General features: G+C 36.0%; 1 protein-coding gene across 2 annotated transcripts in view; it reads right to left on the bottom strand.

Annotated features, from left to right (window-relative positions):
* Positions 1 to 27,803, bottom strand: part of TAF15 (TATA-box binding protein associated factor 15) — a 35,007-nt gene that overhangs the window by 1,376 nt on the left and 5,828 nt on the right. The window contains exons 2-16 of one of the 2 annotated variants that reach the window (XM_073235258.1): positions 26,091 to 26,130; positions 24,688 to 24,739; positions 24,517 to 24,601; positions 24,331 to 24,433; positions 22,247 to 22,440; positions 21,092 to 21,212; positions 19,804 to 19,827; positions 14,611 to 14,645; positions 13,958 to 13,990; positions 12,636 to 12,745; positions 11,478 to 11,607; positions 2,242 to 2,334; positions 1,503 to 1,584; positions 1,295 to 1,383; positions 593 to 1,172 (exon numbers count right to left, since the gene is read on the bottom strand). In XM_073235258.1, the coding sequence (XP_073091359.1) occupies positions 593 to 1,172; positions 1,295 to 1,383; positions 1,503 to 1,584; positions 2,242 to 2,334; positions 11,478 to 11,607; positions 12,636 to 12,745; positions 13,958 to 13,990; positions 14,611 to 14,645; positions 19,804 to 19,827; positions 21,092 to 21,212; positions 22,247 to 22,440; positions 24,331 to 24,433; positions 24,517 to 24,601; positions 24,688 to 24,739; positions 26,091 to 26,130 (1,771 nt within the window). The remainder of the gene's footprint in view (positions 1 to 592; positions 1,173 to 1,294; positions 1,384 to 1,502; positions 1,585 to 2,241; positions 2,335 to 11,477; positions 11,608 to 12,635; positions 12,746 to 13,957; positions 13,991 to 14,610; positions 14,646 to 19,803; positions 19,828 to 21,091; positions 21,213 to 22,246; positions 22,441 to 24,330; positions 24,434 to 24,516; positions 24,602 to 24,687; positions 24,740 to 26,090; positions 26,131 to 27,803) is intronic. The other variant, XM_017676889.3, reaches the window with a different exon arrangement.

Raw genomic sequence — 27,803 nt, 5'->3', positions numbered from 1 at the left:
CCAGGGCTCCAAAGGATTAAGTAACTTGCCCAGAGTCACACAGCCAGTAAGTGGTGGAGCCAGGATTTGAACCCAGTCTGTCTCCAAACTCTATGGCCTTAGCCACATTATAATAAACCTCACTACCGTATATTACCTTTGGCATCTATTCATATGTACAACACATGCCCACTGGTACCATTAGTGATTTTCATCTGGAAAAGGTATTACCAACATCTCCAGACAAACAACTGCAGGGCAGCATATGTGATTTGAAAAAGCACACCACGATGAAAGGTGTGCTCTTTCCCCCTTAGATTAGGGACCCCTGATTTATACAATTTCAAATTTCTCAATCTCAATTATCTTAAGCTTTTAGGAATTCCATATACTCACAAAAACAAGGACTTATTAATAAGAATTTCCAAAACAAAATAAATGCTAGAAACTGCTAAGCAGGGAACTCAATAGATTTCCATCCTGAGAGAGCTGCAAATGAGAAAATCAAGTTCAAAAAACTGGACAAGAAGAAAATGTGACAAAAATAGCTCAGACCCTAATATTTAGGATCAGTGAAGCTTAAAAAGGTTCACAAGTACATTCTAATACTCACCTTCCTCCCATTTTGCCTCCATAGCCACCTCGGTCTCCTCCATAGCCCCCACCTCGGTCTCCTCCATAGCCACCACCACTCCTGTCTCCTCCGTAGCTTCCACTTCGGTCTCCACCATAGCCACCGCCACCACCACGGTCTCCACTGTAGCACCCCCCACCTCGGTCTCCACCATAGCCACCTCGGTCTCCTCCATAGCCGCCTCGGTCTCCTCCATAGCCACCTCGGTCTCCACCATAGCCGCCTCGGTCTCCTCCATAGCCACCTCGATCTCCTCCATAGCCTCCTCGATCTCCTCCATAGCCTCCTCGATCTCCTCCATAGCCGCCGCCTCGGTCTCCTCCATAGCTGCCGCCTCGGTCCCCACCATAACCGCCTCCTCGGTCCCCACCATAGCCTCCCCCACTTCTGTCTCCACCATAGCCACCCCCACTTCTATCTCCTCCGTAGCCACCGCTGCCACTTCTGTCTCCACCATAACCACCTCCACTTCTGTCTGAACCGTAGCCACCTCGATCTCCACCTCTGCCCCCACGACCTCTGTAGCCCCTTTCTCCACCGTAGCCTCTTCCCCGGAAATCTGCAATGTAGAAATGCAAACCAATGAGGCCAGCAGAATAATGTAAAGCCTTCTTAATGCTAGTCAGAAGATAAGTTGTCATGTAAATATTGTTAAAAAACTTACCCAAAAGGCTGACCTACCTCCTCCTGAGGGACGAGAGTCCTCTGGTCTGGGTTCATTGCACTGATTGCAGGAATTCCTTCGAGCAAAGTTCATATTTCCACATGACCTGAGAAAGGAGGAAAATAAAATGCTCCTCAATACCTCCCAACCAATTCAGAACCCCCTCTTGCACTGACCAACCCCAATCCCAAATCCTACTTCCACCAAAGTAAATGGGATACTTACGGATTAGGACAAACCCAGTCTCCATTTTTGGGATCTCCACCTCTTCCCTGAAAGCCTCCACGGCCTCTATACCCTCCACGACCTGAGGGAAGCAGCAGGGAGAGGAGAAAAATCAGTGTAGACATTAACAAAGCAGAGGAAAAGCATTAGTTTAAAGAACTAAGCAAGTAGCCATCAATAACTGGGTGGCTTCCCCAAAACCAATGCCTGTGGTAGGATTCTGTGATTCTTTGATTTGGGGCTTTACTTCATAAATGCAGGAAAGGTGGGAAAAGATCCCAGGTACACACTACAGTGTAGGTAATGCATTAAAAACCTTCAAAGTCCACTTTCTATAATACCCTTCTTAGTTTGAGGATCTCAGTGATAAACGTTAAGTGAGAAGACATATTCCATATTGAAGGAATTAGACAAAATAGAAACAAACAAGCTGGCAGTAACCCTACCAGGAAACTTACAAACCAGTAAGATTAACTACTAATTAGGTATTACTTAAACAACTGCCTCCTGATTTCAAGAGTAACAACAAACTGCTGTGCAGCTTTCCAAAGGGATTTCTAGAATCTACTTTCACTATCTTGACACCTTATTCACCCAAACTCCTATTTAGTACCCACTCTCACTGTAAGACATAAGGTCTTCTATCTTAGGAGGAGAAAAAGATAACTGTTCATACGGTAAGGACTCAAATTCAAACCCTCTGCATAATATCCTGGCCTGTGAGCAACAAGTATCTTACCACGCCGACCTCCTCCACTTCCACCTCCTCTCATGAATTCAGGTCTTCTGGTGGCAAAGGACACTTTAATGATATTGCCATGGAACTCTTTTCCTAAGAAAAAAGAAAACGGTTTAGAAGAAATACTATTCCACATCTTCACCTGTCAAAAAAATATAAACCTGTCTTCAAAATTTTTAATTTCAGAGGAATAAACGACATGTCTTCACAGAAATTCACACTAGTGTTCCAGAGTCAAGGTAAATAACAGTGCTAAAAAATGACACAGTCTACTGAATAGAGCAGATCTGTCGCTAGGAGACAGTCACTTCTTACTAAGTAAAAAAAGCAAAACAAAACAAAACAAAATCATTTAAAATTTTTACAGGAAAAAGGCAAGTACAGAACAATGTGTATAACATGCTACCATTTGTTATCTAAAGGCATTGAGTGTGTATGGAGGTGGGGTGGGACTCATGAATGCTCACTTATACTGATACATGCATACATATACTTGTACAAAACACTATCATGCCTAACTTTCAATGAAGGGAAATAACATCACTGAAGGTCAAAGGTATAAAGAAACTCATTTTTTACTATATACTCTTGATACTGTTTGAAATTTTTTCCCCATATGCAAATAGTATCCTTAAAAGTAATGTGTACACACATGATTACTTACATACATTCACATATACACATATTCTGCTGCCCCAGAGCTTTAGAAAAGAGAATTCATCTTTTTGCTTTATATTGAACAAGAGAAGTGACATAAGGGAAAATTTGCCTAAGGATTCATAAAAATGGTTCTAAATCCAGGAGCCCCACCTCCCTGACCAAAGCCCTAATCATCATAGCTGGCAACTTTCCATGATGTCAAATGGTGTGACAAGCACTTTGACACAGGAAGCAACACATAGATCAATATTCTGAAAGCTGTAAAAAGACCTGGTTAAGATCTGAACTATGCAGTTAGGCTCATATGCCCTGGTGGTGAAAGGCAGAATAATTTTTGAACATATCGTGAGCAGAAGAAATTACTTTGTGATTCACAGGAACTATGAAAAAAGCAAAAAAGTGAGGAATGACCTAGTTGTCAAGAGCAAGATAACAGGGCCTGACAGATCAGTGCAAAAAACTAAAGAACACGGTGGTGAGGACAGACAGGGTATCCCAATCTTGTTTCTGAAAAAATACAGAAATGAAATTATGTTCTTGGAAGATACAGGTGAAATAACCTCAAAACTGGAAGGAACCTCAAGTGTCTTGTCAATCTAGTCCGGTTAAGACATGCCAGAGATGGTAGGGCCAGACTGCCTTGAGTATGAATCCTGACTCTGCCTCTTACTCTGTGATCGTGGAAATTACTTAGCTTCTCTGTGCCTCATTTTCATCATCTGTAAAATGGTAGTAATAGGGTACATGTCTCATAGGGTTGCTGCAATGATCAAAATGAGTTAATGCATATAAAGTTCTTAGAAACACATAGTGTTAATTCTTATTATTAGAGAACAGCAAAAACAATGGTTTTATAATAACATAAGATGATTATGTTAAAATGTTAAGTAAAAAAAGCATGAGACAAAACTACATTTGGGGTATAATGATAAAATATTTTTAAAAATAATTTTAAAAGGCTGGAAGTTAAAAATATTATCAGTGATTATCTCTCAGTAAATAACTTTGGATGTTTTACTCCTTTCTTCCTCTTTCCCATATTTTCCTATTTTCAGGGGAAAAAAAGTCTTAATATTTCTTCTAAGTAGGTATTAACTTTGTATTTGAAGGGAAATTAAACTTTTTATTTGCCAATCTTTTTCTTTATTGTCATCATGTTGCACTTATTTATGAAATTCTAAAGGGAAATTCAAAAAGACTACAGACTCAACCTGACCAACTCTCTGCATCTCTATGGCCTCAACAGAAAACAAACAAGGAGAGAGCTCATGTCATTTCTAACAGTATATAAAAATTCTGGCTTAATATTTGCAAAAGTAAACATGAAAATAACAACTGTCTACTACAACATATTTTGACTTGAAGACTAGAAAACATGTATGGGGGGCGGGCAGGAAGATGGCAGAGGAAGGCAAGGTGGAAACTTCCTCCAAAAAACACATAAAACATGAAAATACAGCAAACATAGCTAAACCCAAAAACAACCTGAACACTGCAAAACAGACTACATCTGGGGAAGAAGAGAAGACCTCAGAAAAGGTAATGTGGCAAAGTTGATCCAGCGGGACCCAAGCCTTCCCCCCACCCCAGCCCACAGGCAGGAGAAAGAGGAACAGAGCAGGGAGTGGGTAGGAGCCCAGGATCACTGAACACCTGGCTCTGGAGATCTGCTCCAGGAGCACGAGCCCGCATTACGTGGTATTCTGGTGATTAGCAGGGCTGGACAACAAAGACAGGCAGAACACTCAGGGAGGCTGAAATCCCAGCCACTTGTGGAGAACAGGCAGAGTCTACCAGTCCCAGTCCCCCTCAGACAAAAGCAAAGAAGGCAGTCTGAAAGACTTCCCAGCAGCAGGAGGGGTGCCAGAGGGGTGAGTGTTAGACAAAGCTCTCTGCTCAGGAGAAAGGCAAGTGGACAGTACCTCCCCAGCCCACCCTCAGCCCAAGAGATCAGGAACTCTGGAACCCAGATGCTCTACCCGCTTGCTGGCAATGGAGCCCCAAGGTTCCTCCTTGAGCAAGTGACTGGCAGACAACCCACTTGGCCCAGCAGTAGTGTCAAACTTTGCTGCCTACTAGGCACAGGGAGACACTCCCAGCTTTCTCGACTCTGTTTCAGCCCAACCAGAGAGGTGTCTGCAGAGGCAGCCCCAAGAGTTCCTTCCTCCCTGCAGGCAGAAGGTCCTGTGTGACACGCCTGGGTAGAGCCACACAACAGCCCACCCACTCCATTAACTCTGCAGCCACCACTATTGCTGCAAGCCAGGCAGAGGGCAGCCCTGCCCAAAGCAACTCCAGCAGACACTTCCACACTGATCACAAAGGTGCAGCAAAGCAAACTAATCACCTAGAATCAGACTGCTACAAGCCAGACAGAGAGGTGGCTCCCTCCCTGCACACCAACAGCTGGGGCTCCCACAATGGGAAGTCTTGAACTTCTGGGCACTAGAGGGCACCTCCTTCATTAAGCTTTACTCCACAGGAAGAAACACAGAAACCCTATCAAAATGAGGCGGCAGAGGAATACATTCTAAACAAAACTACAAGCAAAACACCAGAAAGAGGACTGAATGAAACAGAAATCACCAAGCTTCTTGATAAGGATTTCAAAGTAAAAGTCATAAAGATGCTCACGGATCTACAGAAAAGTATTCAAGATCTCAGGGAGGACTTCAACAAAAGAAGACCTACAAAAGAGCCACTCAAAGCAGAAGAATATATTATCTGAAATGAAATACACAATGGTGGGATTTAATAGTAGAGTATCACAGGCTGAAGATGTAAATGAAACGGAAATTAGGGAATCAGAAAATAAGCCAAAAAACAGACAGAAAAAAGAATCAATATTCACCTAACAGGGGACCAGAAGAAGAGGGAGACAAAGGAATAGAACGTCTCTTTAAGGAAATAATTGTTGAAAACTTCCCCAACCTGGGCAAGGAAAAGACTCAGGTCATGGCTGCAAAGAGAGCTCCTAATAAAAGGAACCCTAGGAAGACAAACCAAGACATACAATAATTAAAATGGTAAAGACCAAGGATAAGGAGAGAGTACTGAAAGCAGCCAGAGAGAAAAACAGATTACTCATAAAGGAAACCCCATCAGGCTATGAGCAGACTTCTCAACAGAAACTTTACAAGCCAGAAGGGAGTGGCATGATATATTTAATGTAATAAAACAGAAACACCTTCTACCAAGAATCCTCTACCTGACAAGATTATCATTTAAATTTAAAGCAGGGAATTAAACAATTTTCAGATAAACAAAAGTTGAAGGAATTCACCACCATTAAGCCAGCCCTACAGGATATGTTAAAAAGACTGCTGTAGATGGAAATGTTCCTAAGGCTAAATAGCTTTCACCAGTGAAAAGAAACCCACAGTAAAGGTAACAGACCAATTAATTACCAAGCAAGCACGAAATTAAAACAAAAGAAGCAAAATCAACTACTCACAAAATCAGCCAAGGGACACAAAAAGTGCAGATTATGACATCTAATACCTAATACATAAAGTATGGAGAAGGAAAAGAAAACAGTACCTACAAATTGTGTCTGAAACAGAATATTCAGCAAATTTAAGATAGACGGTCACATAGTAAGGAAGCTATTCTTGAAACTTTGGTAACCACAAAACTAAAGCCTATAATAGACAGCGAGGGAGAAACGGAGAAAGAGAAAAGGGTGAGAGAGTGGGGTAGGAAGGAAGAGAAAGGGAGAAAGGGAGAAAGAAAGAGGGGGACAGAGAAAAAACAGAAAAAGATAAAGTCACAACACTAAAGAAATCCATCAAATAACAAGATAAGAGTATAAGAGAGGAAAAAAGGAAGAGAGGAGATATAAAAACCAGAAAACAATTAATAAAATGGCAATAAGTACATTCTACAATATTTACCATAAATGTAAATGGACTGAATGCACCAATCAAAAGACACAGAGTGGCAGAATGGATTAAATATGGATGAAAAAACAAGACCATCTATATGCTGCCTCTGCCTACAAGAGACTCATTTCAGACCCAAAGACATACACATAGACTAAAAGTGAAGGGATGGAAAAATAAAATAAGAGGGAGAAAAAAGTTGGAGTAGCAGTACTCATATCAGACAAAATTGATTTCAAAACAAAGAAAGTAACAGGAGACAAAGAAGGACATTACATAATGTATGTAATGGATACAACCAGTATTAAGTATCTATGCACCCAATATAGGAGTACCTAAATATGTAAAACAAACACTAACAGAATTAAAGGGAGAAACAGATTGCAACACATTCATTTTAGGAGATTTTAACATCACCCACATCAACAGATCAACCAACAGAAAATAGTAAGGAAACAGAGGCACTGTACAATACACTAGGTAAGATGGACTTAACAGGCAGCTACAGAACATTCCACTCAAAAGCAGTAGGCTAAAAATTCTTTTCAACTGTACATGGAATGTTTTCCAGAATACATCACATACTAGGCCAAAGAAAGAGCCTCAGTAAGTTCAAAAAGATTGAAATTGTACCAACTAGCTTTTCAGAAGGTAGGAAACTTAGCAATAAATTATGCAAAGAAAACAAAAAAGCCTACAAACACATGGACGCTTAACAACATGCTCCTAAATAATCAATGGATCAAATGACCAACTTAAAACAGAGATCAATGTATGGAGACAAATGAAAACAACAATTCAACAGTTCAAAACCTGCAGAATGCAGTAAAGGCAGTTCTAAGAGGAAAATACATAGCAAGCAATCCAGGCTTACCTCAAGAAACAAGAACAATTCCAAATGAAGTGTCTAAATTCACAATTAATGAAACCAGAAAAAGAACAAATGAGGCCCTAAGTCAGTAAAAGAAAGGACATAATAAAGATCAGAGCAGTAATAAACAAAATAGAGAGTAAAACAATAGAAAAAAAAAATCAATGAAACCGGAGCTGGTTCTTTGAGAAAATAAACAAAACAGATAAATCCTTAGCCAGACTTATCAATAAAAAGAGAGTCTACACATATAAACAGAATCAGAAATGAGAAAGGAAAAACACTATGGATACCACAGAAATACAAGGAATTATTAGAGAATACTATGCTAATAAATTGGACAACCTAGAAGAATACTATGCTAATAAATTGGACAATTAGAAGAAATGGACAACTTTCTAGAAAAATACAACCACCTAAGACTGATCCAGGGAGGAACAGAAAATCTGAACAGACCAATTACCAGAAATGAAATGGAACTGGTAATCAAAAAACTACATAAAAACAAAATGCTAGGTCCTGATGGCTGCACAGCTGAATTTTATACAACATTTAAAGCAGTGCTAATACTCATCCTCCTTGAAGTATTCCAAAAAGTAGAAGAGGAAATATTTCCAAAATCATCTACGTGGCCAGCATCACTCAATACCAAAACTAGACAAACACACCACAAAAAAAAGAAAATTACAGACCAATATCCCTGATGAACACAGATGCAAAAATCCTCAACAAAATATTAGTAAACCAAATTCAGAAATACATCGAAAAGATCATCCATCATGACCAAGTAGATTTATTCCAGGATGCAAGGATGGTACAGTATTTATAAATCAATCAATATCATATATCACATTAACAAAAAAGACAAAAATCACATAATCATCTCAATAGATACTAAAAAAGCATTCAACAAAATTCAACATCCATCCATGATTAAAACTCTCAACAAAAATGGGTATAGAGGGTACATAACTCAACATAATAAAAGCCATACACAACAAACCCACAGCCAACATCATACTTAACAGCAAGAAGCTGAAGGCTTTTCCTCTAAGATCAGGAACAAGACAAGGATGCCCACTCTCCCCAGTTTAATTGAAAATATTACTGGAGGTCCTAGCCATGGCAATCAGACAACACAAAGAAATAAAAGGCATCCAAACTGGTAAGGAAGAAATTAAACCATCATTATTTGCAGGTGATATGGTATTATATGTAGAAATAAAGACTTGCCAAAAAAGTATTAGAATAACTGAATTCAGCAAAGCTGCAGGATACAAAATTAATACATAGAAATCTGTCACATTCCTATATATTAACAACGAACTAGAGAAAGAGATATCAGGAAAACAACTCCATTTACAATTGCTTCAAAAATAATAGAACACCTAGGAATAAACTTAACCAAGGAGGTGAAAGACCTTTACTCTGAAAACTCTAAGACACTCATGAGAAAAACTAAAGACACCCAATAAACAGAAATCTATCCTGTACTCATGGATAGGAAGACTTAATTGTCAAATGGCCATCCTGCCCAAAGCAATTTACAGATTCAATGCAATTCCTATCAAAATACCAACAGCATTCTTCAATGAACTAGAACAAATAGTTCTAAAATTCAGATGGAACCACAAAAGACCCCGAATAGCCAAAGCAATCCTGAGAAGGAAGAATAAAGTTGGGGGATTACGCTCCCTGACTTCAAGTTCTACTACAAAGCCACAGTAATCAAGACAATTCGGTACTGGCACAAGAACAGACCCATATATCAATGGATCAGAATAGAGAGCCCAAATATAAACCCACACATATCTGGTCAATTAATATACAATAAAGGAGCCATGAATATAGAATGGAAAAAAGTCTCTTCAACAACAACTGGTGTTGGGAAAACTGGACAATTACATGTAAGAGAATGAAACTGGATTACTGTCTAACTTCATACACAAAAGTAAACTCAAAATGGATCAAAGACCTGAATGTAAGTCATGAAACCATAAAACTCTTAGAAGAAAAAACAGGCCAAAAAAATCTCTTAAACATAAGCATGAGCAACTTTTTCCTGAACATATCTCCTCGGGCAAGGGAAACAAAATAAAAATGATCAAGTGGAACTACATCAAACTAAAAAGCTTCTGTACAGCAAAGGACACTGTCAGTAGAACAAAAAGGCACCCTGCAGTATGGGAGAATATATTCATAAATGACTCATCTGATAAGGAGTTAACATTCAAAATACATAAAGAGTTCCTACATCTCAACACCCAAAAAACAAATAACCCCACTAAGAAATGGGTGGAGGATCTGAACAGACACTTCCTCAAAGAAGAAATACAGATGGCCAACAGGCACATGAAAAAATGTGCCACATAGCTAATCATGAGGGAAATGTACATTAAAACCACAATGAGATAGATATGGAAGCAACCTAAGTGTCCATTAGTAGATGAATGGATAAAGATGTGGTACATATACACAATGAAATACTATTCAGCCATAAGAAACAAACAAATCCTACCATTTGCAACAACATGGATGGAGCTGGAGGATACTAAGCTCAGTGAAATAAGCCAGGTGGAGAAAGATAAGTGCCAAATGATTTCCCTCATTTGTGGAGTATAACAATGAAGCAAAACTGAAGGAACAAAATAGCAGCAGACTCACAGACTCCAAGAAGGAACTAGTGGTTACCAAAGGGGAGAGGTGTGGGAGAAGGGGATTGAGGGGTATTATGTTTAGTACACATGGCGTGGGGGGTCACAGGGAAAACAGTGTAGCACCGAGAAGGCAAACAGTGAATCTGTGGCATCTTACTACACTGATGGACAGTGACTGCACTGGGGTATGGGTGGGGACTTGATAATATAGGTAAATGTAGTAACCACATTGTTTTTTCATGTGAAACCTTCATAAGAGTGTATATCAATCATACCTTAATAAAAAAAAAACAATGAGATATCACCTCACATCAGTTAGGATGGCCACTATCCAAAAGACAAGAAACAACAAATGCGGGTGAGGATGCAGAGAAATGGGAACTCTCCTACACTGTTGGTGGGAATGCAAACCGGTGCAACTGCTGTGGAAAGCAGTATGGAGGTTCCTCATAAAACTAAAAATAGAAATACCATTTGATGCAGTAATTCCATTCCTAAGAATTTATGAAGAAAACAAAATCCCTGATTCAGAAAGACATATGCACCCCTATGTTTATCACAACACTATTTGCAGTAGCCAAGATACAGAAGCAACCTAAGTGTCCATCAGTAGATGAAAGGATAAAAAATACATGGTACACATACACAACAGAATATTATTCAGCCATAAAAAGAAAAGAAATGCTGCTATTCACAGCAATATGGATGGATCTATAGGGTATTATGCTCAGTGAAATAAGCCAGGCAGAGAAAGACAAATACTGTATGATTTCACTTATTTGTGGAGTATAAAAACAAAGCAAAACAGAAGGAACAAAATAGCAGCATACTCACAGACACCGAGAAGAGACTAGTGGTTACCAAGGGGGAGGGGTTGGGGTGTGTAGGATGAGAGGGGTAACGGATACAGGGCACAATAATTTGCAATCACAATAGCTGGTCACTGGGGTGGTAGTACAGCACGGACAATACAGTTAACTATTCTGTAACATCTTACTATGCTGACAGAGACCACCTTCAAGGGGGTGAGGATTCAGTAATATGGGAAACTGTTAAATCACTGTGTTGTATATTTGAAACCAACATAAAATTGTATATCATTGATACTTTACAAAAGAAAAAACATGTATCCACACTGCATGCTGAAACTGTATGAATGAGGTATACCATCAAACCAGTCAATGGCTGCCTTAGCTGAAGGAGGGTCATCAAATGATACTGTTGCCTCCCCTTTTGGCTTCCCTGTGTCCTTATCTGTGTATAGATTTATCATTGGTTTTCCTGTCTTCTTGTTGGTCTGAGGAACAAACAAACTGGTGTTAGCATTTTAAGAAAAAGTGATCATGAACCATATAGATCTTTTTTAGAAAAGAATCCACACATCCATACAACAAATACTATGCACCTAATATTTATAAATGAATCTATCTATAGGTTCTGAACAGGAACACTCAACCAAGCTATAAAAATGATACATAACATACTATTTCATCGATGTATAATTTTTTAAACCCATAAAAAAATAAAAGTAGATATTGCTTCATGCAATATATACCTTGTATAGAACATTAAAAAGGTCAGGAAGAATGTACCCAGCAAACCAAAAGATTAGCATTGAAAAGTACACACTAGATTTGACTAGGATGGGAGTGGAAGACAAAGAATTATTTCTACTTTTCATAACTGTATGATTTTTTTACTATTTCCTGTGTAATTAATTTTTTAAGAAAATTTAATCCCATGAAGAAAAAAACTTTTTTCCAGGCACCAAAAGAAGGACAATTGAAAAACGGATTTTTGGGCAAATGCAACAATCTACTAACACTGCTCTAAATGCTGCTTTCTAGTTGAACAAATGAAAAACATATGCATGAAATAAGTAGTACACAAAACCCTTTAGTAAACAATAAACAATAAACTTATGAAATGAAGCATTATACATTGGGCTGGTGCATAGCTCAGACATTAACAAAATAAAAAGTTGTTACTTCGGTTTGCATATATTAACATTCCAGAATCTGTAAGTTGTCCTCACAATCTCATTACGGGCCTCAGAATTTTAGAACCTACAGAGACTACTTTTATAGCCCTAAGCTGAAAGCTAAAACTGTGGAATGCTATGGAAAGGTGAGCAGGAACAAGGAATAAAATCCTCATGTTATTAGCATATTTAGCAAAGGCCTACTGACATGGGCAAGTGTATTTATCTGGGAACAGAAGAAACAAGCCTTACTGGAGTATGGGCACATTACATAATCTATGTATCTTAAACAGAAACTCTTAATAATTAAGAGATTTTCAACATAAGCCATGCTTTTTACTCACCTTGATAATTCCTATTTGTTTAAAGAACTCCCCTACTTGATCTGTAGACACACCCTCCCCAAGTCCTTGCACAAAGATTGTGTTGTTATCTGAATTATCAGATTCTGAATCTAAGGGGGAAAAAATTATAGTTAATTTTACATATTTCTTGGTTTTAACTACATCCTGTTTAGTAATCAAGAGGAAAACTTATACAATCTCCAAATGTTTCTACGACTAAAAGGAAAAGGGTCCTTTTAAAAACATATGAAAAATCTTACATAAACATGCAAAATGGTCACAATAGTTATTTGGCAGAAGATCAACTTTTACAACTCAACTTCTGGTGATGTGGATCAAATTCACACTTATGTGAAATACACAAACCAATTAAGGGACATCCTACAAATCTTACTCTTCAGATTCAGATACAGGACTAAAACTAATGAAGAGATAAAGGAAGTTAGTATAAACTAGCATTCCTTTCTTTGGAAAGCTTTAATTCTTTATGGTTAATCAATACTTTAAAGGCTCTCTAGGAGAAAATTCCCCAAATCTGATACTTCGGATTTGCAAGCAAGCCAAGCAGAATTGCTAGTTTCCCACTCACTGCAGTAAGCTTTATATATATACCAGAGGGCTGGGACTCCCTGACAACACACCTTACCTTACACGCACACTTTTGGATTAGTACAACAAAGTAAGAAAGATGTACAAAAATTCAGTCCATCAAGGGATAATTCAGAAATTGCCATCCATATAGAATACTTTGGCATCTTAATAAAAACAGAAGTTCTGATTTCAATATATATTAAAATTTGTTGGCTCAAATAGATTTTTAATCTATAAATCATAACTTTCAAAAGCCTCCAGGGTAGCCTTGAATTTCATTTAAAATAAAAGGCCACATGAAATTACTGACCTCTGCCTAGAGTAAGACAATTCTCTTACATATGAATTCTTAGACCCACTAAGCAGACTACTAATCTAATGTAGTATTTTTTTTTAACACTGCTTTTCAAATTATCCAGTGATACCAGTTGTTGCAAATATGATTTGTAACAATTAAATAAACACTAATTAGTACAGAATCAAGTATTTCCTCACAAAAGAAAAAAGCAGAGCATGGGGAAACACAAATAGGCAATTTTCCCCAGCAAATTTCCCAATCTTTCTGAATTTTTCTTTCTGGTATGTCTTTAGCCCCCAATTCTGGCAGCACTATCAAAGTAAAATTTTCCTTCTGTACTACTAACTCCTCCAAACAAAAAGACTTTTCCTTCAGAAAAATGGAAAACTAACATTCTCTTAATGGCAAAGTCACAAACTACCATAAGCCTTACCAGCATCTGGTCTGGGTCCATAATCCCTGTGACCTAAGGGGAAAGAAAAGAAAAAGAAAAAAACAGCTATTTAAGGCAACTCATTAGAAATCATTTAAAAATAGTAATAATAACCAAGACATGAAAAGTCATTAATTCCAAAATCCTTGAAAGTCAACCATCACAGATTAATGAAGTAAATATATAAATTAGGTTTTATTAAAAGTTTAAGAAATCAAGATGAATGTCAGTATTTCCTTAAACTTGTCCCAGACGGCACCCACCACTTTGGCATTACTAGTATCACTTTTGTTAAGCTCTGGTTGTGAAGGCTGATTGGAATGCCCTAATAATTTAAAAACACCATGTCAACTACCTTTATTTAAGAAATGTATTGTCAAAATCCAGTGAAGGTTTCATTCATTGGTCACAACAGACTCTGTCATGCAAATTCATTGTGTAGAAACTCATCGGACTATTTGATATCAACTTTGGCTTTTTAATGTTTTCTCTGATATATACAGGTGTATATATGTAATTTTCTTTTTAAAGCACACAACACACACCAGCCTCAACAGAGTAAGAAAGGGCATAGACTGCGTCTGCGAGATATTGGTGGCTTTTAGATTTATATAGCATTTCCACTGAAACATTTTGGGATACTCAGCACTTACCACCAAAATTTTTGAAGCCACCGCGGTCACCACCACTGCAGAGGAAAAATTGAAGAAATGATTTCTTCCTTAAGTCTCCAATGTGCTGAGCCCTGGGCTCAATTCTACACTTAAGTAGAGCACCTACGAAACAGTAGCACCTCTAACTTTCTAGTAAATTCCATCTCATGTGGAATCTCTCATCTGTTTTCTTAGGATCTATTTCCACTAGGGTGCCTTTTCAAGCTCATTGCAAAACATCTCTAATACACACTTACTATAAAACCTTCCCAACCCCAAGCCAAAGTAGTACTATTTAAATTGTAACTTAAAGCTGGAGGCACAGCATGAAGAATGCTAAACTAGAATATTCTTCCTAAGGGGATAGCTTTTAAAACATGAGAAAAAGGAAAAAGACTACAAGGACAATATAAAACAAGGTTAAGATTTTGCTAGTAGAACAGGAGAGCAAAATACTTGAGTACTACATTCTATTGTGACACCAAATAGATTTTATGAGATGGAAGAAAAAAGTAAGGTACAAATATACACAAAGGAAACCTAAATGAAAGCAGTCTTCAAATTTCAAATCATTCAGAAATCTGATGAGCACTAAAAGCGTTAACTTAAAAAACTGCCCTCCTACTGCATACCCTACTGCATAGAACATACTTAATCTCTTCACATCAGAGCTACTGAGATTCATGCTGCCAAAAGCTTTGTACACCGATCAGTAGACCATATCAGAGACAGAAAACAACATACTCCCAAAACTGCAGCTGCCCATAAGAAAATGACTTTATTTGGCAAATTTCCATAGCCAGATAAGTCAATGGTTCTTGTGTGTATAGTTTTATATAAGAAGTCTAAGATCTCTCTTATCAAGAAATTCTTTAAATATTCATACATTAAAAGGTTTTCTCTCTTGATTGAATTAAGTAATCCTCTAAGATTCATGTGATGACATGTAAATAAAAACACCCCAAATTTTCAAATGGTGGTATCTCATCTTTTGCTACTACTAATCATCTTCTTCTATGATCCAAAAAATTAATCCAATATACTAATGTCTCTTCCCTGCCTAAAGGCCTCTCTTTTAGTGGTAACTCTAGATGGCTTCTCTGAGCCATCCTGAGAAAAACCTCAGACTAAATGAGGATGCATTCGTTCTTTGTAATAAATCTAGTCTACTACCATGATATAAAAAAATTTTCCCCTGCAACCAGCTTAAGTATTAGACATATACATCTTAATTTGCTACTAACTTTATTTGATCTCCAGGAAGCCAAAAGAGGCTATTTCAAGGATATATAGACAATGTGCAGCTCAGATCCTTCATACACATACACATATAGTTTTCTTTCCACTGAGTCACTAAGACCCCTCTTCAGAACAGTACCTAAGCCCTCCCTACACTTCTAAACAACCTATATATATCAATACTTAACTCTTCAAGAGGAAGCCAAGAGAGTGCTTGAGATTAAACTGCTAAAAATCTTATTAGAAACCAAGATATCTCAGGTTTCTTCACAAATCACTAGAACTCCAAAAAATGATTAGACAAGAACTAGTGAAAATATTAAGCCAATCCTATGTCAGGAGGTTAAAGTCACCAAGATAAGTAGATTTTTTTAAATAGGAAATTTTCACAAATGCTCAAATACCTCTTATTATTTTGCAGTCATCTTAACAAAGTAGTAAATTACTTATGTGACCACAACAGAGGAGAAAATATGCAATTTCACACATCAGCTAACTCCTATAATTTCTATTCTGGCCAGCAATACAATTTTGAACAATTAAAGAAAGGCTACACCACTGCAAAATAAAAGGGATATGAAACAAATGACATTAGGTTTCTAATTTCTTATTCCTTAACAGTGACACTTTAACTTAAGTCATCTTTACTGGGTATTTCCTTTGAAAACACAGTAGCTGAAGATTTACAATAGTTATAAATATGGAAACACCAGGGTGCATTCAAAAAAGTACTAGTCTTCAAACTAACACTGAGGATATAGACCAACTATTACCAACCAATCTTGAAAATTTGGACAAGTCATGCAATTCTCCCTGGGCTTAAGTTCCCTGCTTTACAAAGAGTTTACATCCTTGCTACTCAAAGAATGGTCCATGGAACAGAAGCATAGGCAAAGCCTGGGAGTGCCTCAGAAAAGTAGGATTTCAGGCCTTACCCCAGAACTACTAAATCAGAATCTGCATTTTAATTAAGATCCCCAAGAAATTGTTACAAACATTAAAGTTTGAGAAGTATTGATCTAAATGATCTACAATTCCACATGAAGCTTTCTTTCAAGTTCAAATGTTTCATCATTTTCTCTCTCCTTATAGGGAAATTTCATATTAACTAGTTATATTACAATCCCTTATTAGGAAATGTATATTAAATACAGTAAATAAACTGTAAGTAGTACTCACTATCAAATAGTTAACAGAAGATGGATGGGCCCTATGGTTAACTTTTTTCCAAACCGGCAGTCAAATTCCAAGTCCCTTTTCCATCTACTAAATCAAGCCCTCACTAGCAAATTAAGACAAGGCACAAAGGAAAAAATCATGAGTCAAGGTGTTGCCACAACAAATCTGTTTTCCTCCCACAAAAAAGAAGCAAACTTACAGACATACATAATTCCTGAAGTAAGAACATTTTAAGGTGAAGTGGTAGAGGTATTAAAGATAAAATATAAGCATACTCAAATTAACAACTGAATACCTCCAGGTAAGAAAAACAATTGTATATTCCAGACTCAACTACTGAAATGGTTGTTCCAAATTCAAAACCACAATGGGCAGCCTATTCCAGGGTAGGCTCTAAGGGTTCTTTCATTGTTGTACATATTTACAGGTGAAGACAGATTTAATTTCAGGTAATTGACAAATGAGAAAAAGCTCTTTGACACAATCTCTATTTCCAAACTTTAATGTAATAAAATCTAAATATATCTATCCAAGGACTAAAACTGCCAAGAAGTAAAAGGACATGCAGGAATCTACTCCGAGAAAATTCAGTATCTGGAGAGAAAAAGGGACTTAGCTAAAAACTAAAAAAAATTAGTTTTTTTAAAAAAAACTGCTGTGCTTCAGTTTTCATACTAATACACCCAAGATACAATTTTCTGGGTGTGAAGAAGACTAACATTAATTCCAAATATGAATGACTCAATGGATTTAGGTACCATTATCAACAGTGGCTGTATTTACGGTGCATTTCCTTTGTCTTACATGTGTGGTAAAAGGCTTTCTGGATTCAGCCCTTACCAACATTTCAGGAGGTCAACAATCTATCATTCTAGAGCTACACTGGTTCAATACAGTATTCATTAGCCACATGTGGCTGTTGATATTTGAAATGTGGATAGTCAATTAAAATTGAGATGTACTCTAAATGTAAAATACAAAAAAAAAATTTCAAAGTCTTAGTATGAAAAAAAGAATGTACATCATCTCAGGAATTTTTTATTCTGATTACATGATAAAATATTTTGGATTTTTAGACTAAATATTAAAATTAATTTCACCAGTTCATTTTTTTTAATGTGGCTACTAGAAAATTTTAAATTACATATGTGGCCTACATTTGTGACCCACATCATATTTCTATTGGGTAATGCTGTTATAGACTATTACCAGAATATATGCACACTTTTAAGAGAGTTAATCAAAAACTCTTGCAAGAAGACACTCAAAATTCAAGATAACCTTTTTTAAGTTTGAAATATTAAAGACTGAAATAGCTACTTAATGTGATGACATATTATAAGTGAAAAATGGTTATCTAGGAAGTTCTCTGGCAATTTTGCAAAGCACTCATCACAATGCTGAAATTAAAAACACTGAGAGACTTTATGGCCTTAAACTGCTAGTCTACTACGAGGTTGGTGATCAAGTTTAGATGACAATTAGAAATTCAGTATTTTTTGCTGCAACTGCTTTTTCAAAGAAAAACACTGTTTCCTATAGTCCTTAAAATAGTCATATTTCTCTTCCATATCTAGAAAGCTAACAGCTTCCTTTTGGTCTGAATTCTTCCTCCAGCCAAGCAATCACACAACCTGAATCTAGAATGTCCCATCCTTTACTGAACATCCCACCCTTACCCACAAACTATGGCCCCTCTTCTTTAAATATAACCCTCACTAAAGCCAGATACTCTTCAAACAGCCTGAAAAGAGTATTTTCAACCTTGCTGTTAAGTAAGATGATTAGAAACACAAATGGGAGTGTTGATGAAGACAAAAAATGTTTGGTTATTTTAGTACTTAAATATAAAACCAAGTGTGAAAAAGTCCTGAAATGGCATTTTTATTCAAATTCAAAATACTTTACCCCTACAAATAAACTAAAAGCACATCTTGAGCAAGATTTTATGACACATGAAAATTCTGTGAACTTCAAATTTCAGTACCCATAAATGAAGTTTTACTGGAACACAACCATGTTTTTATTCATTATATTATCTATGGCTGCTTCAGTGCTGTAAGGGCAGAGTTGAATAGTTGTAAAAGAATCTGTATAGGCTATAAAACTTAAATTATTACTATGTGGCCTTTCAAATAAAAAGTTTACCAACCCAACAGAGAGTAATCATCACTATCCAGATGGGTTTCTAAAAAATACCTTTTCATAACATCCCATTAACTGACATAACATCCCAGTAACTGGACAAGACTCCACCCTCAATTCTACCCTGACTTGAAACAGGTCATCATCATTTTGACCTTATATATAGTGGGCTTCTGCCTAAGACATTGTTTGAAGACGTTCTATGGCTAAATAAAAAGATTTGAAAACCAGAAACTTAGATCATGATTCAGTATCTGGCCAGAAATTATACAGTGAAAAAATGTGCTGCCAAGGTGGTTTAAAAGTGCTTCAAAATGGACTCTTGGGTTGGTTAAGGTACAGACCTTCTCTCCCTTATCAGGATGATCATTCAAGGTCCTTCCCAACTCTGATTCTACAATGAGTATCTCTCAAAGATGAAAATACACTTCAAATGCCAAGATGAAAATATTACCCTCTTCCTCCTAGAAAGTGGGATTCTACTATTCTCAGTAAGATATTGTCATAGTTTAACAGTTAATCTATATAACTTCCTTATGAAGAAAATGAAACCTATGATGTACTATAAAATATGTAGCATTCCAAGGCAGCCAATTATCTAAAACATATTAACAAGAAAATTAAATATACCTGCTGGGTATCCTGTCTGGGATTCTGTTTGAGGTGGAAGGGAGGCTATTAGGTAGAAAGTAAGCACCATATCACTTTACACTATTTGAGTATACCCACATGACAGTAGGCTGCTCTCTTTGATAATGAAGATGTATACAATATATTTGTTTTACCCTCATAAATTGACTTCGGCTATCAATCAAAAGCCTTTATGTTCAAGTCTTATAGAAGTTCATCAAATTAAGTTCTGCCATAATATTAAAGCACAGTAAGCAGAGAAATACAAGTCAGTAAATCAAATTCCTGGCTCACTTGAAGAAATAACAGTGCTGTATACAACTGGTTTGGTTTCTCAGGTCATCTCGGAGGACAGACACTGAGTCCCTAAGGAGCAAAAGAACGAACTGATACTGATATATTATTATTAAATGTCAGTTAATAGGCCACTGATAATTTCAATTACCAAGGAACATGAATTGTCTTTTAAACCTATGTATTTGTCAAATTTGCAACCTGCAAACCTCATCCAAGGATAATAAATGTCAACTATTTTTGCATTCTTGTTTCTAGAAGGGTCAAAGTGCTACATTCACAGATATTATTAAAAGTTACTTTAAAACCAGCTTTTATAACTTATACCATAAGTAAATACCAAAATATGATAATAGTAGCAATGGGGAAAAGAAAAACTGAATTAAAAAAATCCTTCCCTTTCCATAGCTTAGTCCAGATAAAATACACACGGTATGTGATGTTACACTAATTATTTCAATAATTATTTACTTAAGAAGATAAAAATAACTTAGTTATATTAAAATCTTTCCCTCATTTGCCAAGCCCCCCTTCATACCCTGCTATTGCTTCCTAATATTTTCCCTTCCCAAGGGGATTCAAAATTAAGGAATAGCCTCTCTCCCCTCCAATCTAGAATTAACTTACCTTTTATTTTTTACAAACAAAATACTTGGATTTCCCAGAGTCATCTTGTAAAGTAGTTTAAATTTTATAGCTCTGGCAGGAAATACATAGTTAAGTGGCTTAACCATAATCATAGTAGGGGACTTTTCTCCACTGGTGTTTAATATACATCACATAAATTAATTGCTAACATAGCCTATTCTGGGGTAATTTATGTGACATCTTAAAACTCAAAATGAAATTTGAATTTCTCCCCTCTACAAGATAAACTCTTTAAGCCTCTTAACTAAATTAGATACTGGAATCAAACCAGCTAAGTAACAATAAAACAAAACAAAATGAGAGAGAGAGAAAGAAGAAATGTAGACACCTATACTGAAATACTTACCTTGATCCTGTCATAGGACCTCTTCCATCCTTGTCATATCCCCCACGCCCTCTACCTCCTCCCTGTGACCCGCCATATCCTCTATTATCTTCTCCATACCTACTCACATCACGACGGTCATCTATAAAAAAGAAATAATATATTCATAAATAACCATTCTCATTTCTGACAAACACTTCCCATACTATAATCTTAAATGGCTCTCTAGATAATAGATTGTTTCTTTTGGAAAATGGCACATGTATACAGAACTCAAACAGAAGTCATCATAAAACCAGCTAGAATTAAATGTGTTTTGAGAATTCTGAGTCAAATTCCATTCTGCTAAAGTGAGATACAAAATGATGATGAGGAATCTCCATTTGATGTGATGGGATATCGAATAGTTTGAGTTAAAGCATATTAGGTACAGACCCTAATAAATTAGATGAAAAGCATAACCCTAATCTTAAAAGTTATTACTTTCTTCACCTGAAAATACTTAAATATAAATTAAGCATGAAGAAGGAATAACTGGATTTTCAAACTGAATATTCAGAATATTTCAAACTGAATATATTCACTGAAGGAGATATTCAATGAATGAGCTTCTACTTGTAATCATTCACTTATTCGACAAATACTTATTGAGTTCTCATTATGAAGCAAGCCCTGTACTAGGGAAGGATGGAACAAAAATGAGTAAGACAGGACTTTTGTTCTTAAAACACCCATTTTCTTGGCATTGACGGATTCCTAAATATCAGTGGTATGTAAAAAGTGCTACAGAAAAACCAGTGAAAGAATGACTGGTCCTTCTTGGAGGAGATTACAGAAGGCTAATATAAGATTAATTTCCCCAGATCAAGTATACCACCACTACCAGAAGAACCAGAAGCAGCAGCAATGTAAAATTAACAGAACTGATCGAGAGAACAAAGGAAATGAATGTAATCAGCCTCTGAGGTCACGTGACCATTTGGGAGTCTCCACGAAGTTTAGGAATAAAAATCTAATGAACTAGCTTTGATGGCCTTGAGAAAGAAAATATTCTCAGGGTCACTGTCAATTTTTATAAACTGTTGAAATCTCATGTGAATTTTTAAACCAAAATTCAATACCAAAGTAATTTCAGTGGCAGGGAGGGCAGGAATAATGGAAGTCAACATATCTTACCTTGTGTGTGATGGCTATAATTTTCCCTTTGTGAATGGTAGGACTGCTGGTTTTGATTATAAGAATCATGCTGCTGATCATAATTTGACTGTTCATCATATGATCCTTGATGTTGATCATAGCCTGACTGCTGATCATACGAATCTTGTTGACCATAGTCTGACTGGTCATAGGAAGGCGGTCTTCCACTTTGGCTAAATAGAAATCAAGAACTTGAGAGATTCAATAAAATTACTATGACTGAGACTGATGTAAGAGGCTTGACTAAGTAGACCTCAACCATACTGACTACTACTTTCTGGTAAGAATCATTTAGTTCTTTTATCTATAAAATCTCCTTATCACCAATGGAATAACCTTCAAACAATTTCACTATCCCTGAAGAGGTACCACATTGTGAGAAAAAACATACACACCTTTGAAAACATTAGTGAAGTAAAAATATCACTATGGTTTTTGATTATCTCCTTGAAAAAAAAAAATTAAACATGCCACAAAGTATAGTAATATGTCTCATTCTTTAACAAACATGCCACAAGTGCTAAATCCTTTTAATAGCTACATTAAGCAGCTTTATATCACTTAATTTTAACAACGTTACCTCATATTTTGGGGACTATTTTCTTATAATTATCTTTAGAACCTAGTACATTCTTCTAAGTATCTTCAATGATAGTAAATTTTAGAAAACAGTAATAAGGAAGGAAGCATTTCTTATCTGAAAAGAAGTCTTATTTCCAAATACTGAGATTGCTCTATCTCTGGCAATTCAAAAACAAAATTCTATGTATGTTCTGAGCAATAAGACTATTAACTACTACCTGCTCTCAAGATGGGAATGTTGAAAGGAACACTTAATTGGATTTGCGTTCTAATGCTTACTTTAAAAAAGGGTATAAGAAAGTCTCATAATTACTGAATAGGTCACATCTTATTCTACACCGTGACCAGAACAACCTAATAAAAATGAGTATATTCCCCAACTTCCCTACCCAAAGCACAACACACCAATGGTCAGAACCATAGCACTTCACTTCAAAATGGTTATCAAACTAAATCTAACATTTCTCTTTGGTCTACATTTATGTCACACTTCCAAAAATGCATTCTTATAGAAGGAATTCTCCTTCAATTAAAAACTAACCAACAGGGCTTAAAATCTCTTTCTTCTCATGTAACATGCTTTCTAGATATTATTTCCAACACCTGTACTCTACTTTCTACTTTTCAAAGCACTCTCATATCTATAAGACTGATAATTTGACATCAAAAATCTTTCCCCAGTGCTCTTATTTAAATGAATTTCACTTAGAATGGTTTTCTTTACTACACAGAGAAAACTCAAGTGACATCAGTTTTTGCCTTATCTTTTAGCTGTGTTAACTTAACAGGCTATATAATCTTAACAACTTCTCTTTACCTCTATAAAATGGGAATAATTACTGACATTATCACCTAGTGGCATTTAAGGACCAAAAAATTAGGGAATGCAAAAGCTTTTCACAAAATGTAAAGCACGATTTTTTTAAAAAGTAAGTTTGCTATTATTAAAACTAGTAACAATTACAGGCTCTTTAAATCTCAAAGTTAAAAAAACTATAAAATCTGTAAACTTGCTAGTAAATATTTACCTACCTATATTAACAAATAAAACATTTAGGCTATCTGAAATATGTATATAAGTTTTGGCATTTTTCAATATTTTTGTCCCTGAAAAGGTAATAATGAAAATGGTTAAAAAATAAAATGGAAGTAAAATAAGCATTGAAAGCATTGAGAAGTCTCTTTTTATATGTAAGTTTCTAATCATCAGGTATAAAGCAGAGGCCCAAATTTTTCTTTTAACATTTAAGATCATGTGTGTTTATTCACAGCTAAACAATTTTACAAATAACGCATCTTAAGAAATAATGCTGACAACTCCCACATTCTTCATAACACAAAACTGAGATCCATAATCCATCAAAACTTGCCTGAAAAAAATGTAGCTAAGGAGTTTATTGATGAAACCCATTTAATACCCAAAGTGTTACGTGTATTTCCACTATTCAACACAATCTCAGTGCTTTTAACTGTTTCCTTACCCTCCTGATGATTCCGTGTTTTGCTGTCCCTGGTTATTATAAGATTGCTGGCCATATGAGCTCTGCTTTTGACTCTCATAACCACCATAGGGCTGTGAATAACCTAAAGGTTGGATGGATATACAATTTAGTAAAGGTTTAAGATTTTTAATTTCTAAAGTAACAAATTTAACAAACCAGTCTAACCTGATTGACTTTGTCCATAACTGGAATAACTGCCATAGTTCTGTCCATATGAGGAATCAGTAGTCTGTCCATAGCCAGAATAGCTCTGAAATTTGGGTAAATACAAGTTTCATAACCTACTTATGATAAAAATAACTATTTATGAAGAACACAATTTTTATTTTAACCTACTTGTGGTGCTTGTCCATAACCTTGGTTGCCCTGATTTCCATAGGAAGAATAACTGTAAAAGAAAAATGTACTACTTGAAATAAATGCGCTAGATTTTAAAAGCTTAAAAAACCTTATATTCATTTTTCTAGTTTCAACTCAAATACAGGCTTTTCTGAGATACTATCAATCTGCCTTAGAGTCTAAATTGAAGAGTGGTTGACGACGACGTAAATGAGTCATTCCCAGACCTTTTAAATGCCAAACACATACCTGAAGTTTTGCTTTGACAATCTCCCATAAACAAAACTTCAACAGTCCTTGAAAATCCCAAGAGAATTATGCTGGGGGTTGTGGGAGTAACTACATGACAATAAGACCCATAATAAATATCTGAAGCACAAAGATGATGGCTTATTAATTCAGTGCTTTAATCAGTTTAGCTATGTTTTGACATATTAATTCCTTCCTACCATTTGTCTTAAATCTACCTTTAACTTCCTAGAAAAGGCACAGTATGGCACTAAAAGTCAAATTTTGTGCCTCAGTAATTAGAAGCTTGTTTATATTCAGAGTAGTGTCATGGAATGAATAAATGTACCTTTCTCAGATTTGAATTCAATTTTACATAGCACATACAGTCTAACAGATCAGGAACTTTCTGAATATATGCCAAATAAAAATATTTGCCAAAAAAGTTTATCATTTTAGAACTATGAAGTGTTAACAGACTAACTATAAAATGTATTTCACTGAATAAACATTTCCTAGTTGATCACTGAGGTGAGCATTATCCTATGAGAATAAAAAAGTCACATCAATTTTTTCATGAAACTTAGAACTTGATGACAGAATATATCTGAGACACTATTCTGAATATTTCACACTGAGCTGTAAAACATTTATAGTATAAATTGAAGGCTGTATTCCTGGTAAGCAAGAGTACCCCACTGCATGTATATATTCACAAAGAAAGACTTTTCTTTTTATTGAGAGCATGGTAAGGAGTCTTTTAAAAATGCTAAACATTTCTATTACAGTGCTTGTAGAAAATCTGCTCTGAAAAATATATTAGCATATTATATACAATAGAAAAATAAAGTATTTTAAGAACCTGTTATAGATCAGTTGCTTAAATCCTTTTTTTTAATTTGCTAAAGAAAACAACCTTTGCAATACCTGTAAGATTTGTTTTAATCTCTAGGTGGCATCTACATGCACTGATTCAAACAACCCTTTAAAAAAAAAAGGAAGAACTGTTTTACAGCACCTAAGTACATAGACTAACTCTCTTTCCCCTTGACAAGCTAATATTTAACTCTTTTAAGACATCAAGTGTGTCTCAAGTGGGAAGCTTGACAAAATTAATCTTTTCCTCCCATTTCTACTTTTTCATGGTATTATTAAATGTATGTATACTTTACCTTGGCTGCTCACCCCCAGACTGACTGTAACTTCCAGTATCTAAAACACATAAAAAGAATTTTAAATCTTACTTAAAATTCGTGCTTCCCTTGGAGACTGATTTTAACTCTTATAGATGAAATGTAGTAGGAAAATGTCATAAAAAGTAACTACAGAAAGAAAAACTAGAAGTTAAAAATACCACATAAGGAGAAACATGTATAACTGGTATTTTCTATGTACCATAACTACATCTTTGAAATTATCCTACAAATGTGTCCTGAGGGTCATAAGAACGAAGTGAACAGGTGTGCAACAATCAGTGAAAAATCAAACCTTTTACCTAACTTAAAAGCTCAAGCTGTATTATATTTATATACAAAAAGGCATCTGCTAAAACTAATCAGGACTAACAAGGAGGAACTCACACACTCTGACAAGACCAATTCCCAGGATTACATTTACTGGTATATCCTTGCCAGTCCAACAGAGGCACCATTCCCCTGTATTGGATTGCTCTGGCTGTCAGTAGCAACAAAAAGATCTCCAAACACTTGGTAAAACAGCCAAGTTAGTTGTTTAACCCCACCTTCACCAAGCTTTCAGGGACTTGGCCAACTGGTAAACCAACTCAGCAATACCTACTTTTAGCTTCCTTTTTGGAAATAAAAACTACCAAGGCAGGCATGAATTGAATAATGTATATCAAAAAAATAATAAAATTTTGAACTAACTTTTCCCAATACTTTAAAATATCAGTTATATGAAAAATTGTTTTTAAGAGGTTGTATCCTTTAGGCTCTGCACAGAATCATATGGCCTCAGTGTATTAGTGATAAGAGAAAAGTAAGATGAAATGCTCTCAACTGCAAAAACTCAGTCTCAACCTGCTGACCATTAGGCCCAACCTCATCCAATATGAAACAAAACCACTTGCTGTCAAACAGCTGTCAAACTACCTACCAAAAATTAAATCCATGACTTTTTCATTCAATTCATATAAAGCTACAATATGAAAACACTGCCATTGTCTGTGTTAAGTGGGTGACATCAAATATGCACTTTTCTGCAGTAGAGATCTCCCATCAGACCAAACAAGCTCATTTTTAAAATCCTTAATTATAAAAATATTCAGTTAAATCCTGACACAAACTACTACTTCTATGAATGTGAAGGATTAAGACTACCTGAGACAAAGAGTGCACCACTGCCACACCCATGATAATAAAATGACTGTAGATTTATAGCTAACAAATATGAAAAGAATACAGAATCTAACTGAACCACAGATTCAATACACCTACCTATAGGGAAGAAAACTAACTTCACTCAAACCAAAAACTGGAAAGGATTTGGCGGATGTGGGTTAGATATTCATAAACTTAAGTTACTGTGGGGATACACTGAAGTTCCAGGTTAAAACATATCCCTAGGCACGGATGTGGGTTCCTTCAGTGACACAGGTGGGTCCAAGGTATTAGTGTATTTATTTCTCTTTGGCTCAGGCAAAACTGTTAAGTACACAAGCACACAAGTCATGTGAACTTGGCTCAAATCTACTAAGCATTAGAGTCCTTAACTGTAACCCAGTTACTTTAGCCCACTGAAATTGTAAATCTATTTGATGTCTTTAGCAGGCTGACTTTAAAGCTACAGGAGATAAATGTTTTATCTACGACATTTCAAAAAATTGCTCATTATAAGTACTTGACACACCTGCATCTTGTGTCTGG

This window comes from Manis javanica, chromosome 4 (genome assembly GCF_040802235.1).
Source record: "Manis javanica isolate MJ-LG chromosome 4, MJ_LKY, whole genome shotgun sequence".
NCBI classification, from domain to species: Eukaryota; Metazoa; Chordata; class Mammalia; order Pholidota; family Manidae; genus Manis; species Manis javanica.
The sequence above is the reverse complement of the archived record's forward strand: the minus strand, read 5'-3'. Positions and strand labels throughout refer to the sequence as shown.